Here is a 19,936-nt window from a genome sequence, read left to right as displayed (position 1 = left end):
TTATACATTCTTCTGTGGATTCGTTGCTTCATAAAATCGAACATCTGAATTCTCCACTAATTGATTAAACTCCAACATCAACATTTTCTTTGTTTTGCGTTTTTCTCTTATTTTTTTTCAATAATTGTCAACTCTTGCTATTAGCTTTAAATTGAAAAGTTCAGTTTTCTGATGAAGATGGGCAAGTTATTTATTGCGAGGAATTTATACAATTTCAAAGTTTTCTTAGAAACAAAGGTAGTCAACAATGATTAAATGATTTAATCTGTTTATCAAAGCTTAGCCATCGCTTTCCTTCAGATTCACTAATTTTTTATTTGAGAAAAAAAAATCTGAAAAATTTTACTTGTATCAATAAATCTAATTAATCTGAAGGGCATTTTTTTTTTTTTTTTTTTTTTTTTTGCATAAGCATCACCACTTATCAAGCCCAAGAGGCCACTCGAGGATAAGGGTTAAAGAGTGTACAGTAGAAATTGGACAATATAGTAATCGTTAGTAATGGAAATTCGGTAAATTTCTTAACTTATATGGAACAGATCATCAAAAACTTGTTTACGTTAGACTTGAAGACAACCATATTATAGTCAGCTGGAAAGCAGAAAAACAGAAGACCATTCCATAGGCATGCAGTTCTAAGAAAGAAGCTTTGCTCATGGGATCTATGTTTAGGTTTAGGCACAGATAAAGAGTGGGGGAAAAATTAGTGATAGTGTTTTCTGCTAGACGGGTGTTTCTTGTGAAAGTTTGGCTAGGGGGGACCATAGATTAGAGCTCAGTCGAGCACTTGCCATGAAAATAACCATACATCAGAAACAAACTTGCAACATCTCTTCTGTGAGAAAGAGGATGCAGGGAAGAGAAAAGGACAACCTCTACGAGGCTACAAAGTCTATTTTGAACTCTATCAAGGCAGGATTTTTTTAATTTTACCCGAACGGATCAAACAATTGCAAACTGCATTGCTGAACTTGTGCATTTATGACCTGAAAGTTTCATCTAAGAAAGCAACCCCTGTCATGAACGTGTATCAGAAGCAGAGATAAATAATTGAATTCCTGGCAAAAATACATTGAGAATAGTGGTGACTATGTAAGAAAATACATTCTGAAGCACAAAGGGTCACTTGTTTTAATGGTACCATTTCATAGTTCATTAACATTTTGAGTTAAAAAAAAAAAAAAAAAAGAATAGAAGGCTTTGTTTTTGGAATGTCTCTCATATATGTTAATTTGTTATTTTTTCTCCTCAATCTATCATTCAAATTTATATTTTATACTGTCAGCTTTTTTTTTTTTTTTTTTTTTTTGCAATATATCCCCCAAGCCACTTGTTGAATATTTACTAAAGCTGATGCAATTCTCTATCAAGTACGTCCAAGGATGGAGTACTGCTGCCACATCTGGGCAGGAGCTGCTAAAAACAGCCTATCCTGCCTTGACTAATAGGCTTTGTGACTTAGTGGGGGGATGCCCTTTTCTCTTCCCTGCAACCTTTCTCCCACAGGAGAGACGTTACGGTCCTGTGTTTGTTTTATCGTTACTTCCATGGCAAGTGCTCGTCTAAGTTCCGATCTCTGGTCCCCCCTCGCCAATCTTTCATGAAAAACACCCGTCTAGCTGAAACCACGGCCAAAATTTTCCCCCACTCTTTATCTGTGGCAAAATCAAAACGTAGATTCCATGAACAAAGCTTCTTTCTTAGAAGTGCATGCCTGTGGAACTCGGTTCCATTTGCCAGTTTCCCACCTGACTACAACCTGGATGTCTTCAAGTCCAACATAAACAAATTCCTGATGAACCGCCCCCTTTAAGTAAGACACTTTATTGAATCTCCAATACTAACGTACTGTACATGCAATAACCCTTATCCCCGAGTGGCTTCCGGGCCTTGATAAGAGGTGACCACCTTGTAAAAAAAAACAAAATAAACTTGTTTACTAATTTAGTATTTATCACTGTAAAAAAAAAAAAAAAAAGTGTAGTGAATGAATTTATGATGAAAAATAAGACTTTCACTTATAGCCTTTAACATCTAAAATTTCAATTATAATTTTTTTTTTTTTTTTAATTATCTCAACATTTCAATAAAAAAGTATATTTTAAAATATATTTCTGTATATTTTAAAGCTCTTAGATTAAGCAGTTGTTTCATAGTTTTTAAATTACAATTTATAAATTTTAGTTGATGTTTAAAACAATTGTGTTCTTTTACAGATCCATTTGACATCTCTCATAATCTTGGAGTTGGTTTATCTCGAAAGAGTGAGTATCAAAGGAACATACAGATTCTCTGTGCTTTAGACTTTTTAATTTTTATTAAGAATTAAAAGGATATTCATCTGCAGTTTTGAAGCTATTTAACTTCTAATTTTTTAATCTCAATTTTATTTTTCATATTTTAGAATATTGTGAAGAAATAGTTTTTTATAAAGTTTGACAAGTTTAAGACATTTTCTTCTTCCATTAATAAACATACACATATGTATCTCTGTATTAATAAAAAGTCAGTTTTTTCCCCTCTAGAAAAAAATTATAGCTTTACAAATATAAACGCCACATTAATTCAATATTGTCACACTACTAGCTAATATTTAATGTAGGTTTTGCAAATATTATCAATCGCTTTCATTCGTAATCGTAAATTCTTATAAAAATTCCTAGGAGAGTCACTTTCCAACATAAGTCATAATTACAGGTGGTAGTATGATATTTACTCATTATTTTCTCCTCCTCCTCCTCCTCTCCTCAACAAGACCAGGAACTTTTATTCATTTGTCACATTTTTTCACATCAGTGCCATTGTTTTTTATTCATTACTTTCCTTTTAATTTCTTGAAGGGAGGATGGAGGAGCACAGCTTTTGTTTGTCTGTTATGCACATTTTCTTTAAACATTTACTTACATGCTGTGTAGCATTTTTTTTTTTATCATCAGTTTCAGTTTTTACTCATCTCATAATAACACAAAAAAATCTGTCTTTTTCTTAGTGTTTTGTTGAATGCTACTATTATTTCATTTGTAAACATTTCTTAGTTATTGCTTTCCTTTTTATTGGGAGTGGGGAAACATTTTTCCTTGGGGTTGGAGTGGGAGTCTTGTCATTGTAGTAATGTACTGCTAATATTATAATTATATACTTTTCCTTCCTACATGGCTAAAGTTATTCTGCAACAACAACTTCATTTGTTTATTTAGGAAAAGGCAAAATATATGCAGGAAATTTATGAAAATTAGACTATTCGGCAGGAGCAGTTATGGCAAAAACTTTACCCTGCTGTGTGTCTGTGTGTATATATATATATATATATATATATATATATATATATATATACACACATATATATATACATATACACACATATATATATACATATACACACATATATATATACATATACACACATATATATATATACATATACACACACACATATATATATATATACATATACACACACACACATATATATATACATATACACACACACACATATATATATACATATACACACACACATATATATATATACATATACACACACACATATATATACATATATATACACACACACATATATATATATATATTTTATGGGAAATTTCTTTTTTCACTCGAAAAAAACTTTCGGAAAATCGTCCAACAAAGAGAAAAGGAGGATTACAAGAAAAATAAACGAGTTGTTTGTGCTATTTAATGAAACGTGCATAAAATAAAAAATGCTGCTTAAATATACTAATACACACACATATATATATATATAAACTTGTGAAGAATTCTTAATAAAATTATTTATTACAAGAAATGGAAGGTCATAATAATTAAACAGTCAATCAGAAGAAAAAAAAAGATGTACGCGTGTCACACAAAATAACACACATGTTACCGTATTATCATTTCAAATTTGGTATGAAAGTTTGTATGAGAAGATTATCAAAGCAAAGTTCCTTATCATGGAAGGTGCCATTCATTTTGAGGCAAAATGAGAATTTGAGCACTGGTGGTAAAAGGAGAGGAGTTTATTTTTAAACCCAGCTTTATTTATTTATTTTTTATTTGAAAGAAATTATTTGATTTGGAATTTTTATGTTCTATGAATTTTTATCTATTCCATGAATTAAAAACTTTTTTATTTTTGTATAGTGAACAACTACATAATGAAGACCTTCATAAATGGTAGACATGTCTATGGCACACCCGTCACTCAAATTCCAAATGGATATACCACACCTGGGGTATTAATTTTATTTTAAAAAATATTTCTTTTGTATTTTTATTTAAGAAAAGTATTCAACTTAATTTAAAAAAATAAAAATAAAAACTACAGAATAATCTTCATGATGTACACACACGTGATGAAACAAATCTCATATTCCAAAATTCATGTAAAATTGATCAAGTGGTTTAATTTTTGTAAAGAAAATTGAGTAATATGAATTCGTTGGCATTATATCTCAGTTATGAATTATAGTCGAGTTATCTTCCTTTAATTGACATATTTTTATAATGGCGAGCAAATTCAAATACTCATAAAATTTGCTTTTCTTAGTTAGAAATACTTGATTAATTTATCATTTTTGGATTATAACGTTTTTGTTCCATAATGGATATGTACATCATAAAAACTTGTGCATTTTTTTTTTATGTTGTATTCTAAATAAAAAACAAAATATTCAGATGAAATTCTTTTCAAAGCAAATTTTGAGTCATTTCTAAAAATCTAGTTTACCATTTTAATATTTTTTTCTGCAGTTGCTTCCTTATTTCTGATTTTATTATTTGATAAGAAAACTTGTTTAATCTTTAGGATTACTTCTTTGACGCAACTCGTTTGAAAGAAGGCAAACCTCCTACAGATCGCTGTTGTCGTACTTGTGGCAAGATTGGGCACATTGTCAAAGATTGCCACATGAGAAGGAACAAACCAAGGTAAATATCCTAAGGTTTCTTTGATAATTTAGACAACTTTTTTTCAGCAAGGATAAACTTTAAGAAAATTGATTTTTAAATTTCAGTTAGGTTTAATAACATTTTTTCCATCTAATATACAAAGTTTTTTATTTCTTTGTGATTCTTCTTACAGAATCAATTTTTTTTTTTTTTTTTTTTTGGATTAAATTAAAAAATTGTTTTGGATAAGTCAAAATTATTTTTAGTTAGTTGCCATCTTTATAGAAAATGAAATTTAACTGTATTCTTCCATACAAAGTTACTTTCTCTTGATTGGAAACACAAAATGTTTCAGAATTTTGTGATAAGGATTTATAAATTGTCTTTTGACTACTGTTTTCATCATCAGTTGCAACATTGTGAGAATAACATCCAAGATGAGAACAGTAATCTTAATAATCCATGTGATACAAAAACTTGACAGAGGGGGTAGGGGTCATAGTTTACAAAAAATGGAAAGCAAAATGTAAGTGAATACACTACCGGAAAGCACTGGATGAGTACAGTTAATATATATATTGTTTATATTTCTTTGTATATATTTGTTCAGCTTTTTTACTTCTCACTTATTTCATTAAAAACTGAAAACAGGAATTTATAGTTAATATATTAATTCTATCAATTTTCTTATTTCTGATTTTTAACATATCTAAAAAGTGTGCTTTTCAAAAAAAAATGTAATTTTCAATTTCTATAAAAATACCATTGTTAGGCATGAAATGAGCAAAGGGGTTGACGTACTGTTAAAAGCTAACTTCTCCTTTTCGTAAAACATTTGTTTCCTGTTTTTAATTTATTAGTTTTCTCTTTAAAAAGTAAATTTTTCTTGTTCCTTTAAAATTGATTTATTTCATTTTCCCCCCTTTTTATTTTTAAAGAATTTTCAGTCTATTTAATTCAGTCTATTTAATTCAGTTTGTTTTTTTACAAATAATTAATTTTATCAATTTTTTTTTGTTGTTTTGAACATTTCTTTTCAGAGATCAGAATACAAATATGAATAAACAAGATGAAAGTGTAAACAGTCCTTCCAAATTTAATAAAGGAAATCCACAAATGTGTAAATATATATTTTTAACCTTTTTCATAACTATATATATCTAATAAGTCAGATTTTCAGATATTAAGTTAATATATAATAAATATTCAGAGGTTACTTTTACAATAACATCTTTAATTGTACAATTGTTTTTGTCCATTCAAAAACATTTTTTCTTGATATTAATAAATTCAAGATATTTTTTGAAAAGGTTTTTCTCTGTAAACTTTTTAAAAGTAGATTTGTCAAGTTATTACAAGGTTCAATCCCAAAGTAATGCCTCCTATTTTTTCATTCCACCCAAATGGATCATAGAAGATTGTAAATTGCATTATAATGAATAAACTTATGCATTCATAACCTGAAAGTTTCACCTCTCTATTGCAGATATTGATAGTGTGCGACTCTAAAAAGCAACCAAACATGTCGGAAGAATGGTGGTGACTATGTAGAAAAATAAATTCTTGGAGCACAAAAAGTTGCTTGTTTTAATAGTATCATTCCTGTCTTTGGAACTTTTCAACTCTGAGTTTAAAAAAATAAAAAAAGGAGGCTTTACTTTTGTAAAGACCCTAGTAATATGAACACTATTCAGTTATTAACCCACTTTTTGTGTGAACTTTAAGGAATATATATTTATATTTCAGAAAACATTCTAAAGACAAATATTTATATTTATTTTTTCTTTCATAATATTGTCTCACACATTTCATTGAGTGGGGGAAAAGCAAACAACTGATCAGAGATTATGTTCCTCGAAAAAAAAAACAAAAAAAAACAGTTGGAGATTTATATATTTTTTTCCTTGAATTAAAGAGGATAAAAGTCAGTGAAAAGAAATGGACAGTCTTAAGTCATGATTATATATATATATATATATATATATATATATATATATATAAAAGTTGGTGCAAAAATATCATTTTCTCACATGTTACTTTTATATATGGTTTCTGAATTAATTCATAGCCAGGTTATATATCATTTTGAAGCGCGTTTTTCGCTCTATCGAATTGTGTTATTCATTACCGTTCTCAATCTCTTCATTCATTTTTTTTGCTGGCTTTTCAACAGCATGGAAAAAATTCAAATCTGCACGGTTTTCATGTTCCAATTAAAACGAGGCCAAAAAGCTGCTGAGGCAGCTCGTGATATCAATGATATGTTTGGCCCGGGAACAAAACGACCCATTTCTCGAGTGGATTGTGACGTGTGGTGAGAAGTGTATCTTCTACGACAACTGGTGAAGTTCCGCATAGTGGTTGGATGCCGGAGAAGCTCCACAACACTTCCTGAAGCTGAAATTGCACCAAAAAATGGTTATAGTGACTGTTTGGTGATCTGTGACTGGTCTCATCCATCACAGCTTCTTGAATCCAGGCGAAACAATTACGGCGGAGAAGTACTGCCAATAAATTGACAAAATGCACTAGAAGCTTTAACATATGTGCCCGAGATTGGTTAATATGAAGGGACCAATTCTCCTCCATGACGACGCTTGCCCGTGTGTTGCTCAACTGACTCTGCAGAAGCTGAACAAATTGAGTTACAAGACTCTGCCTTATCCACCATATTCACCAGACTGCTCACCCACTGATAAGTTTTTCAAGCATCTTGAAAACTTCCTGCACGAAAAATGCTTCAAAAGTAGAGATGATACCGAATTGACCTTCAATAACTTCATCGCTTCCAGAACTCCGGATTTCTATGCTAATGGGATAAACTTGTTTCTTGTTGGCAAAAATGTGTTCATTCTAATGTTTTTTATTTCGATTAATAAAGTTTATTATGAAAAGAGTTATGATCCTTTGGAGTTGAATGTCAAATTACAACATTTTGCACCAACCTAATATATATCTATATATTAATGCAGTTACATTTTATATGTGAGTGATTCAATAAATGTTTTAGGTAGTAGGACTAATGCATAATTTTTTATTAATCTGTGATCTGGTTTTATTATGTTAAAGAGGCTAAACTTGATCACAATGCTCATAAATATTGAAATAGATTTTCTCTTATGATAAACTAGTGTATTTTATGCTATCAAAAGAAAATTTTTCATTTTTTTTTATATAGATATATGATTATATCTCTGAGAAAAACTTGATTCTAAGAAATAAAACCATTTTTAATAATATCTACTAATACTAAGGATATTGTTATCGACGGCTATAACAATTTGTGACAGATGTTAAGCATAAAATCATACAAATACAGGGTAGAACGATAAAGTTGTCACCCTAAAGAAAACAACACTTTAGCTTTATTTTAAAACTTTTATTGAAAAATTTAATTCAAGTAACTTGATTATGTAGTAGAGCTGACATCGATTCAATGTAGCTGCCTTCAGCCTCAATCACCACCTCGCTATGGGTTTGGAGCTGGGAGCATGCCTTTTCCACAAGTGTTGGTGGGATTTTGGCGGATGGTGGTCATCAGGCTGGTTTTGGTGCTGTGGGAGGTCATGTTGGTGATGTTCTCGACGTATGACCAAATGAAGTAGTTCAACGGATTTAGGTCGGAGGATGAGGGGAGCCAGTTAGAGAAAGGTACAAAATTGTAGCACTCCTTCTGAAGCCACACTTTGGTTTCTTTGGACTTGTGGGCTGGCGTTGAGTCCTGCTGCTACATGCAGGGTCTGCCAGCAGCCACCTCATTACACCAGGTGATCACCACACTCTTCAGCACGTCCATGTACACTTTGGTGTTAACTTTCAAGCCGACTTTGAAGATGTGAGGTGGCATGATGTGGCCCTCAAGCGTTGAACCATCCAGATTTGTATTTTAAGGGTGCTGGCAATTGTCCTATTGTCATAACTTGGATCAGTAGAGAGCATTTGTAGAGCTCCGATCTCGCTTATTGAACATTGTGTCACTTTCAGACATGATAGAAGGCTTCTATTGCTCTTCACATTTGTACACAACTGGCCAACTAGTAGATGGTCTGCTACAAAAAAAGAAAACTGGTTTTCATCAAACTGAAATGGAATCATGTCATCTTTTCTAGTACGACAAATTTATTGTTCTACCCCATATATGGGAACTACCATTCTGACCTTTTGATAAAGAGATTCTACTCCAGAAAGATTAGGATGAACATAATCATCTTTAAATGAACAATGCACCTAAAGAACAGAAGAGGGCACATCAGCAAACAGGTTAGGGTCGGTGACATTCAGATATCTGCATTGATAGGAACAATGGTACATGAAGAAAGCAGATTTGTTGAATATATTTGATAAGCTGACATTTTTGGGCATTATTTCACTATTTAAAAAACATCCAAAGAAAAGTGACAACTAATAAAATGTACAAAAAAACAAAGCTATAAAATAATCTTTAAGATGTACGTATCCGTGATGAAACATAAAAGTCATATTTCAAAAATCACGTAAATTGATCAAGTGGTTTTATTTTTAACTAAAAAAATTATTTTTAAGTGATTAATGGAAATTCATTGGCATTATAAAATAAATCTATGAATTATCTCCCTTTGTTTCTTGACATTTTGCATGACATGGTTGACTGAGCTTCAATTTCTGGTCCCTCACCTCTTGCAAAACATTCACAACAAGCACTCGTCTAGCTACAACCATTGTCAACAATTTCCCCCATTTTCTATCTGTGCCAAAATCTAAATGCAAATTCCTGTAACTGCCCACCTGTGGAACTCTATAATACAGCAGGGCTGCTTTTCGGCTGATTAAAATATTGTCTTCAAGTCCAATGTAAACAAGTTGTTGTTGAGCTGTTCCTTTAAATAATTAAATTCTACTCAATTTCCAATATTGCCAATCACGAATTTGTCTCACTGACCACCTTACATTTATTAACCTTTATCCTCGAGTTGACTTCAGATCTTGATAAGTAGTGATTTGTATTAAAAGAAGCTAAAACTTCTATTGCTTGAAGTTATGGTAATATCAAAATAAAAATAAATGTACATTCTACTTGCAGCAGGTCCATGGGATAATCACTTTCCTCGTGACTACGATGAGTATGCAAAGCAAGGTTATTTGCAGAACAGCAAAATCATGAAAGATTACAAAGGATCACCGTATGATAAAATTCCTGGCCAACACTCAACATCTACGACTGTGAGTTATACCATATTAATTTTTAAATTTAAATTCTCTTTAATATGCAAAACGCACTCAAAACTTGCTTCTATTCAATGCATGCATTGGTTAATTTTAGAAAAAAAAAATTCTTTCAAATTGTATCTACTTCAAAAGCAAATTTCTTCTTTGAAAAAAAAAATATGAATTACAGAAAAGGAAGTTTTTTTTATATTTTTTTTATATTTTTTTAATACTTTTTATTGTGGAAATCTTTATTGTTAAACTTGAATTTCATTTTGCTTTTTACAAGGAAAATCTGTTAAGATGTTAAAATGATTGTGCAACATTCCGTTTTTACTTGCATACATTTAAAAAAATTTTTGTTGGAGAGCATTATGATGTACTTGCTCAATCTCCAACTGTTATTGAGCACGAACTGTGAATCGACAAAAAAGAAAAAAAAAAAAAACAATTACTATAGAATAACAGCTTTATTAGATGTACTAGTATTTTTATTGCTACTGTCAGCATTTTTTTTTTTTTTTTGTCAGTTTTTTTAGTTTTCTTAAAGGAAGATAATTTGGGAAGTTCATAAACTCTTCAATCTCTCATTAACAAAAATGTTCATTTAAACATTTAACCCTTAATTGTTTTGAATATTATACAGATGTTACTCAGTCTTGGAAAGTTTTTCATTTATAAGCTGGTTTATATTTATATACGTTCTTTAAGCCTGAATAATTTTCAATATAAAATGGATTTAAAAAAAATGTCTTTGAGACATAATAAATAAATCTTTTTAAGGATTGTTTGGTTGCTATTTTTTTATTTTTACGTTTTGCTGTTTTTAGATTTTAAATCCTATCTATAAGAAACTTGGTTGTTCAATTGGTCCGTTATGTTTTACTGTTTGAAATAGGATTTTCTTTGGGCTGTTGTATTTCACGGTTTGAAACTGCTGCTGCACAATTTAATGTTTTCTGTTCTCAGTTGTTGAGGTTGGATGCCTTGCTGTTTTATCATTGCTAGTGTTGATGGCCACTGTCCAGGCATTACGACCAGGTGCTCTATGATGTTTAGAGCATGGAGGTCAGTTTTGATATGCATCTACATAACTGTATGAGTGCCTGTTCATCTATTTGTGTAAAGTTTGTAATAGCTTTGTCATCACTAAACACACAGATTAAACGGACACATTCTTGACTTTTGGACTGTGATCAGTGTAGTATCTCTTCTGTCTTTGGTTAATGAAGGAGATTATTCTAGACCGAGGCAATTTTTATATTTTCCCAATTTAGAATGCCTCTCTTTGAGGAGCTGGATTTTCCTTGCATTAAAAACTGATCATGTGTTTAACTCTGCCCTTGTGGGGAAGCAAGAAAATAGGTAGATATTTTAATAGATCCGGATTTGTTTTTCTAATAGAAATCATTCTACTGACTGCCAAGTTTGTATAACATTTTTTCAATGATGAAATATAGGCGTTTGATCTGGTTACTGAATTAAATGTTTCCATCAGGATCTTCTTTAAGAACACTATGAACAGCTTCCTTTGATATCTTGCCCTTTCAACTAATAATTTATTGGTCTATTGTTCATAGTGGATATATTTTAATTTTTTCATCGTTTGTCACATCAGTTTTGTAATGCATCTTGAGATGTCGATATTCAATATAGAAACTTTATCATTTCAAGTCGTGTGTGCTGATATGGAATGTGTTGACTAACCCAATTCTTTTGACGTTTTTCTTACTTCCAACAATTCTTCCAGTTTGCTTTTAATATTGATCCTAGCAGTTTTCTCCCTACGCGTACAATGGTCTCCCTTGCTGCTCTGTCACCTTAGCCTGTCCTTTCCTAATCTTGGCTCCTTTTCTTAGTATCTATTTGTAATTTCTGTCTTGCCACAGGTGGTCAACTCTCACCTCCAACCAATCTCATCTATGGTGCCTTCATCTCACACTTGTCATCCAGTGAGTGGGCCAGAGCGGGCCATCTCAATGCTGAAGCCAGCCTCCGTAAACAACCACCCGCCAGTGTTTCATCATGTGCCAGTCATGAAGGTAGTACCTCACTCTTACTTCTTTGGTGAAGAGCACGTTACTAACCACAATGAGGCAGTGTTCAGATTGAAATTAACAAATGTTTTCACCACTGTGGTTGTAATCACTTTCCAAAGTTGGTTTTGGTTTTCCTGAAGATTGTTTTATTAGAGGATTTTAGTAAAATAGTTGAATGTAGATGGTACAACCCTCTCTTCTATATATGTAGTTTAAAAAAAAAAAAATTTTATTTTATGTATCTTTGACTTATCAATTAATCATTAGATTATAATTGGTTTTTCTTTTGTTCAATTTTTAGGTAAAGTTCAGTTTGCAACATATGTTAATGCAAAATAATTGCTTGAGGATTTGTTCAATGTTCACCATCTTGTAAAATTTTTTTTTTTTTAGTAAACATTTTTGGTTCTTATTTATAATTTGACTTAATTCAAAGGACAAACAAAAATACAGAAAAATCTTTGATGTATGTACTTATCATGGAATGAAGATGTCATATTCCAAAAATCACATATCTTTTTATTTTTTTAACTAAGAAAATCATCAAATTTTATGATGTACAAGATGGGAGCCAAGAGCCACCATGTTATTTTAGAATGTGTTAAAATTCTAGAACAACTGGATTCCACTACTGAGACTGTTTGTATTAAAAATAATTTTTAATCATTAAAAAACAAACTTTGATTAAAAAAAAAAAAAGAAAACTACTTGATCAATTTATGTGAATTTTGGAACATGACATCTTCATTCTGTGACAAGAATGTACATAAATATTTTTCTGCGTTTTTGTTTTTTAATTAATTCAAATTGTAAATAAAAACCAAATTAAATAAAAATTTTCGGATTACTTAATCAATTGAACACCAAATTCTCAGATTATGAAGAAAATACTTTGAAAAAAATTTAATTTTTAGAGGGGATCCAAATTTGCTATATAAGTTTAATATACATTGGTAGTTTGTTTGTCTGTCATACTAAAATTTGAACTGGCATTTTCATTTAGATGTATAGATAGAATAAAATCTGTGCAAGTAGTTTATTACACGTCTGTGCACCCATCCTTTGGTTATCATGCTTAAGCTTGAAATGATATTTAATAGGTTCATCACCTTGTAGTTAAAAATATCATTTCCATCACTACATCTTTTATTTTGCTATCCTTATTAAATGTGCCCATCTCTATAAATCGATTTGTCTTCCTTAAGTTGTATTGTAACATAGACTTAGTCGCTACATGACAAGTGTAACAAAGATTACACAATGTATTAGCCTTGTCACGGCACCGTGAATCTAATGCAACCCTCTGTCCCACATGGATGTATAATAGCCTGGTTACGGTATCACACATGTACCATAGCCTTTACAAAGTTATCGTCAAGGAATCCCACGGGCTATTGTCCACAGTAGCTATGGGTTACAAATATAACATTGTCTAGTTTTAGACCCTTTAAAAGTATTTAGGCAATTCACTGGCTATGTTAACAAATTTAGCTCAGAAGTACACAAATATGTGTAGATCTTAAGTCTGTAGCCAGACAATTTCCACTCAAATGGGTTTTCTGAGTTTGGTCATCTGGTCACAATTCGGCTGGAAGCATTCATCACTGGAAAGATTTAGTTTGAAGTTGTCTGCAAAAAAACTGAATCACTTCAAAACAAATGACAAAGAAATGATTAACAAGTCACTGATAATTGTTTTCTTATAAAAAAAATTATTTGGTTAAATATTCCAATAGCATACATACACACAGCGAGGATACTAAAAAGAGCTCTCGGTTAGTTTCAATAAAAAGCAGGACAATGTTGGCAGCTGGTTTGGCTGCCCCATACCCAGCATTACAATCTTCAAAGGAAGAAAATTTAATTTAAAAAAAAAAGATAGACGGCTCATATTTCTTTGTGATTTTGGATGGCTAGAGTTTTTCCTCAGTTTAACATTTTTTCTAAATTTATCTGCACGAATTGGTTGGTTTGCAGGTCCTAGTAACTTGCTGACCAGACCATTGTGAATTCCTCAGGATCTCTCAGGGTCTGACTATTTTCTAAAAAACTTGGCCTATTATTGAATCTTGTTTTGCTTGCTCTATTATTGCGTCTTAATTTGTCTTAACTTTTTTTCTTTCAAAAACAGAAAGTGATGAAACAATTTATTCTTTTGTTCTTTTCGAGATGGATAGAGTATAATCTAATTTTCCCTCATCTTCATGCTCAATTCACAGAACTTTTTTCTCCTTTTTCTTAATTTGTTTTTCCAAGATTGACAATTCACTGCAAGAGTCCATTCCATCAGCAACTCATACTTGTGCATTTGACCTCCACCTAACTTCTTTGCCAGCTTATATATTTTTACCTTTTTTTTTTTCTAGGAATTCAAATTCTGACACTTTTTTAATTATAATAATTTGTGAGAGTTGAATTAGAGATGTCTATCTTTAAATCGATTATGTGTCCATCTTTAAATCTCACTTAAGTTGTATTAGATCATTCTATCTTTATAAATCAATTATGTGTCCATCTTTAGAAATTGGTCTCACTTATGTTTCCAACATGTTTACCAGTAAACACAGATTTAATGAATTCATCTATCGTTGCTGTTAATATTAAAATGTTCTTTATTAACATTATAAATTGTTTGTCTCATGCTATTGTTAGTGACTTTCAAGTTTTTCATTTCAACTTTATTTTCATTATTTTTATTAATGATTTATAATAAAAACTAGTATGAATGTCATGAAAAAAATAACATTTTTTTTTCATTGCTTCCTAAGTTAATCTGCAACTTTTATAATTGAAGTAACATTAGAAAAAATAATTATTTTGATTACAATTGTGGAGAACAGGATTGCCTGTTATTGTGGTTGGCGATCCTATCCTCTGTTGTTAGGTAGGTGAAGAAGCAAAGGTCACGTAATAAAGACATGAAGTATGCCGGTGTACGATAAAAACAAAAGTAGATTTATTTACAGCAGATCTAAGAGATAGTAAAAGTTCAGCGAGGGATTATAAGTAACGTTACTTGTGTTGGAGTATTTGATGAGAGGTCGACAGCAAGGTCAGTGTCCGACTGGCATTCGCCAGACCAGAGAGCATTTATCATCACATCTTCACTTGTTGAGAATTCCTGGCAAAAAAAAAGGATGAAAAAGTGAAGTGAATGTAGCTGTATCGCCCCCTGGTGGCAAGGCATAGTGTTACCAGAGTTGAAGGGCAATAATCGTGTTTACCTTAAGGGCCTCTGTTTGTGTCTGTGTGTCCATGTATTGAGAACTAAGTTCCCATATAGTCGATGCTCATACTTCAAGTTAACTGCTGCTTGGTATATTGTTACATGGGGCACAGATAAATACATATAGAACATAAGCAAACTTAACGTGTTTTTCCACTGTAATTTACATATTCTAAGTACTTTCTATCTGTAGGACATATTGCTACAAGATTTCTTCCCTAAGGGTTACAACATTTACAACATGTCATCCTCAAAACCATCATTCAACTGACAATCTGTCCATATTATAATTTATTTCTCATTAACCTTTATCCTTAAGTGGCTTTGAGACTTACTAGGTGATGGTTACTAAAAAAAGTTTTTCTTTTATATAAATTTAAAACAAAACACATTTGCGAAACAAAAGGCTAATTCTCACTACAAATTTTGGTACTTGTACAGTTTAGTCAAGACATTAAAACATGAAAATATCAAAAAAAGTTTAAATTGTATGTATCCGTTATGGGACGAAGTTCTCTCAAAAAAAATTTCACTTAATTTCATCAAGTAGTTTTTTTTTTTTTTTTTTACAGCGGAAAAAAAATTTGTTATGATACCGAGCAAAATGTCGATTTTTAGGAAGAAAAGCTAGTATTTAGAGATGGAGAGGGGGATGTCAGTGCTTTAACTGGAGTTATCTCCCTTTGTCATTTATAAAATTCAAACAAGTTTTTTTTTTTAATCCAATGTGGCCGCCTTCAACGAGCTCTCATAAAAACGTGTTTTTCCGCTGTAAAAAAAAAAAAACTACTTGATGAAATTATATATATATATTATTCCTTAATTGGAATTTTTTATTTTGAGATGAGCATTTTTATGTTAATTTTTATTTTTATTTATTTTTTTTTTTTTTTATTTCGGACTATTAGTCTCATCTTTATTAGTTGTTGTTTGTTTGTTTTTATTGGTTCACAACGTTTCGGCCAACTTCCTCTGGCCTTCGTCAGGTGGTAACCGCGACGGATAGGAACTTCGAATCTCCTGACTGCATTCTCAGCCATCACTGCCATCCGTAGTTGTCGTCGTCTCACCACATTTTTGACCAATTACCTCTGGCACGCTTTGGGTGGGATTGAAACCGCTATCTTCAGACAATGTTCATCTGGAACCGTAGAGATTCAACGTCTCTATCAACTGCGCCACGGGCCCCGAAGGGCGATCAAGGTTGGATTCTTTGATCTTATAGATCCACATTTATTCATTATCTGATCTTCCATAGTCAGAAACGTTGTGAACCAATAAAAACAAACAAACAACAACTAATAAAGATGAGACTAATAGTCCGAAATAAAAAAAAAAAAAAATAAATAAAAATTAACATAAAAATGCTCATCTCAAAATAAAAAATTCCAATTAAGGAATAATATATATATATATATACCAATCGGTACGGACCCGACTATGGAAGATCAGATAATGAATAAATGTGGATTTATAAGATCAAAGAATCCAACCTTGATCGCCCTTCGGGGCCCGTGGCGCAGTTGATAGAGACGTTGAATCTCTACGGTTCCAGATGAACATTGTCTGAAGATAGCGGTTTCAATCCCACCCAAAGCGTGCCAGAGGTAATTGGTCAAAAATGTGGTGAGACGACGACAACTACGGATGGCAGTGATGGCTGAGAATGCAGTCAGGAGATTCGAAGTTCCTATCCGTCGCGGTTACCACCTGACGAAGGCCAGAGGAAGTTGGCCGAAACGTTGTGAACCAATAAAAACAAACAAACAACAACTAATAAAGATGAGACTAATAGTCCGAAATAAAAAAAAAAAAAAATTAACATAAAAATGCTCATCTCAAAATAAAAAATTCCAATTAAGGAATAATATATATATATATACCAATCGGTACGGACCCGACTATGGAAGATCAGATAATGAATAAATGTGGATTTATAAGATCAAAGAATCCAACCTTGATCGCCCTTCGGGGCCCGTGGCGCAGTTGATAGAGACGTTGAATCTCTACGGTTCCAGATGAACATTGTCTGAAGATAGCGGTTTCAATCCCACCCAAAGCGTGCCAGAGGTAATTGGTCAAAAATGTGGTGAGACGACGACAACTACGGATGGCAATGATGGCTGAGAATGCAGTCAGGAGATTCGAAGTTCCTATCCGTCGCGGTTACCACCTGACGAAGGCCAGAGGAAGTTGGCCGAAACGTTGTGAACCAATAAAAACAAACAAACAACAACTAATAAAGATGAGACTAATAGTCCGAAATAAAAAAAAAAAAAAATAAAAAAAAATAAAAAAATAAAAATTAACTTGATGAAATTAACTTGATGAAATTAAGTGAATTTTTTTTTTCGGAGGACTTTGTTCTATAACGGATACATACAATTTAAACTTTTTTTTCAATATTTTCATTTTTTAATGTCTTTACTAAACTGTACAAGTACCCAAATTTTTTGTTTAAATTCACTTGAATAAAGTCATTGCTGTTTTGTTTACATTACAAGCCATACTAATACTTCAGTCAACTGCTGCTGATCCTTGTGGTCACCTGAGTATATACGGAATCACCTCCTTTGGTATTACATGCAAGGAAATAGCTATTTCTTTGTATGTAAATATTGATGCAGAAACTGAATGCATATTATTATATTAGAGAGTGTTAACTACTTTTTAGAGTAAAAGAATTCGGTGCAACTACGCTATAATAGTGAAATTCGGAAAACGAAAAAATCGATTTAAAAAAAAAAATAGTATCTACTACATTTTTGTATCAATTTTAGAAGTAATATATAATAATATATCTATAATAATATCTACTTAATTAGCATGCCAAAAGTACTTAAATATTACTGCATTATTTTTTTGAGTTTTCGATCTTTATCGTAAAATACCCTCACCATATTGTTTTGCAAATGTGCAACATAAGGGAAGTAACCCAGTTATGCTAAAAACAAGGCATTTATAATTATTAATGCACAATTTATTAAAAAAAAAAAAAAATGGCAATTGTTACATGCTATTTAACCTCCTGTTGGAACTCTCCAGTGTTTTTTTTTTTTTAGCCAAACTTGTTTTTCGCTAATTTTCATCAAACATTTTCTTTAATAATTTTTTTTTTTACCGCATTGTTTTTTGTAATTTTTGGATATATTCATCACTGTAACATGACAATTAAGTAGACCATTGATTTGCCTTGAAATTCAATATTAAAAATTGTGAATTTTGTGTAGTTGCACTAAAATTTCTTTAATTTGGTATTAAAAAAAATATATAAAAATAAAGGTTATTAATCCTCTTAGTTTCACATAGTTTTTATGTGATTAAACATTCAACTGGAATAATGTGTATTTAATATGTATTTGGAATTAAAGAGAAAAAAAAGAGGTTGATTTTTTTTCTTGAAAAATTTTTATCCGTTTATTTTATTTGTACCTTGTATCTTATTTTTGTATATCATGTTTTTTTGTTTTGTTTTGTTTTTATTTTTCAATCTGCATCTGCACAAAGTTGCTGGCTCTGAATTCTTTCCTAAGTGCATGCATTATATAACAAAATCATTTCAAGGCATTTCATCTAAGAATGAAGTTCAATTCAATTTAAGACAAATTGAACTTCATTTGAGAATGAAATTTAATTTGTCTCAAAACTTACAGAAGACCCATTAGAATACTGTTATTTATTTTTCGTTTCTGTTATAAAAAGTTATTTTCTTTCCATAACTGTTGAATTTTTATCAAATTTATTTTGATATTAAACTTTTTTGAAACCTGAAATTGGTGTCTTACATATCTACTAAGGATAGAGATCCTGGCATCTTATGTCATATTCATGGAAGTATTTTATCACTTAAGGCAACAGTAGAATTTTATTTATAAATTTCTCAATTCAAGTCAAACTATGTCAACATATTTTTGGTCCCACTGACAAGGGAGAAATTGGGCCTAATAATTTATCCCTGTTTGTTCGTACTTTTCTCAATAACTAGGCCTTGGATTTTTTAAAAATTTTGCACAAACATTAGTCATGGTGAAAGTAAATTTTTCACTTGTGGAAGGTGACCCTACATGCTCAGCTTGTTTATTACTAAAATGTGTCTTAATATTTATGAACTTCTTCATCCCCTCAGCAATAACTAAAAATTAAGTTAATGATTTTCAACAGTCAACAAGAAAAGAAGCGTATTATGCTTTTATGTTTCTCATAATGAGAAAGAAATATAACTGTTATCATAGTTAGCATGAATGTCTAGCTTATGATTATTTTATGTACAAAAAAAAAAGTTGGTGTTTTTCAAAAATTTGTAAATGAAAACCCTCTCAAAGTCTAAATTCAACTTCATATCATTTTTACACATACTAAAATTACTGTGAATGTACACACCTTGAACTGAATTCTCAAGTCTGCAGGTGGACAGATTTCAATGATGCAATTGCGTTTGGTTTACCATCTTCTGACACCTTGTTCAGGATGTAGTGCAAGCTAAGAAAGAAACTGGCTCAACTTGATTGGAGTGAAGGCCATTGAAACAACATAAAAATGCATTGTGGGATTAATGTTTGCGATAAACAAATCCAGGCACAACTAAAATTACACTTCA

At 31.3% G+C, this 19,936-nt stretch overlaps 1 protein-coding gene across 3 annotated transcripts in view; it reads left to right on the top strand.

Moving 5' to 3' along the window:
- The window catches only part of LOC145280190 (terminal uridylyltransferase 4-like), a 151,938-nt gene that overhangs the window by 109,861 nt on the left and 22,141 nt on the right, over positions 1-19,936 (top strand). For 2 of the 3 annotated variants that reach the window (XR_013868568.1, XM_080131954.1), the window contains exons 21-25: positions 2,217-2,264; positions 4,144-4,235; positions 4,808-4,929; positions 5,931-6,010; positions 9,950-10,089. Coding sequence is in view for 2 of the 3 variants with exons in the window: in XM_080131954.1 (XP_079988080.1) it covers positions 2,217-2,264; positions 4,144-4,235; positions 4,808-4,929; positions 5,931-6,010; positions 9,950-10,089 (482 nt within the window). In the remaining variant the exon portion in view is untranslated. Of the gene's footprint in view, positions 1-2,216; positions 2,265-4,143; positions 4,236-4,807; positions 4,930-5,930; positions 6,011-9,949; positions 10,090-11,963; positions 12,117-19,936 lie in introns of all 3 variants that reach the window. The other variant, XM_080131953.1, reaches the window with a different exon arrangement.

This window comes from Euprymna scolopes, chromosome 7 (genome assembly GCF_053919585.1).
Source record: "Euprymna scolopes isolate OS-2025 chromosome 7, ASM5391958v1, whole genome shotgun sequence".
NCBI lineage: Eukaryota > Metazoa > Mollusca > Cephalopoda > Sepiida > Sepiolidae > Euprymna > Euprymna scolopes.
This window is presented reverse-complemented; position numbering and strand designations above follow the sequence as displayed.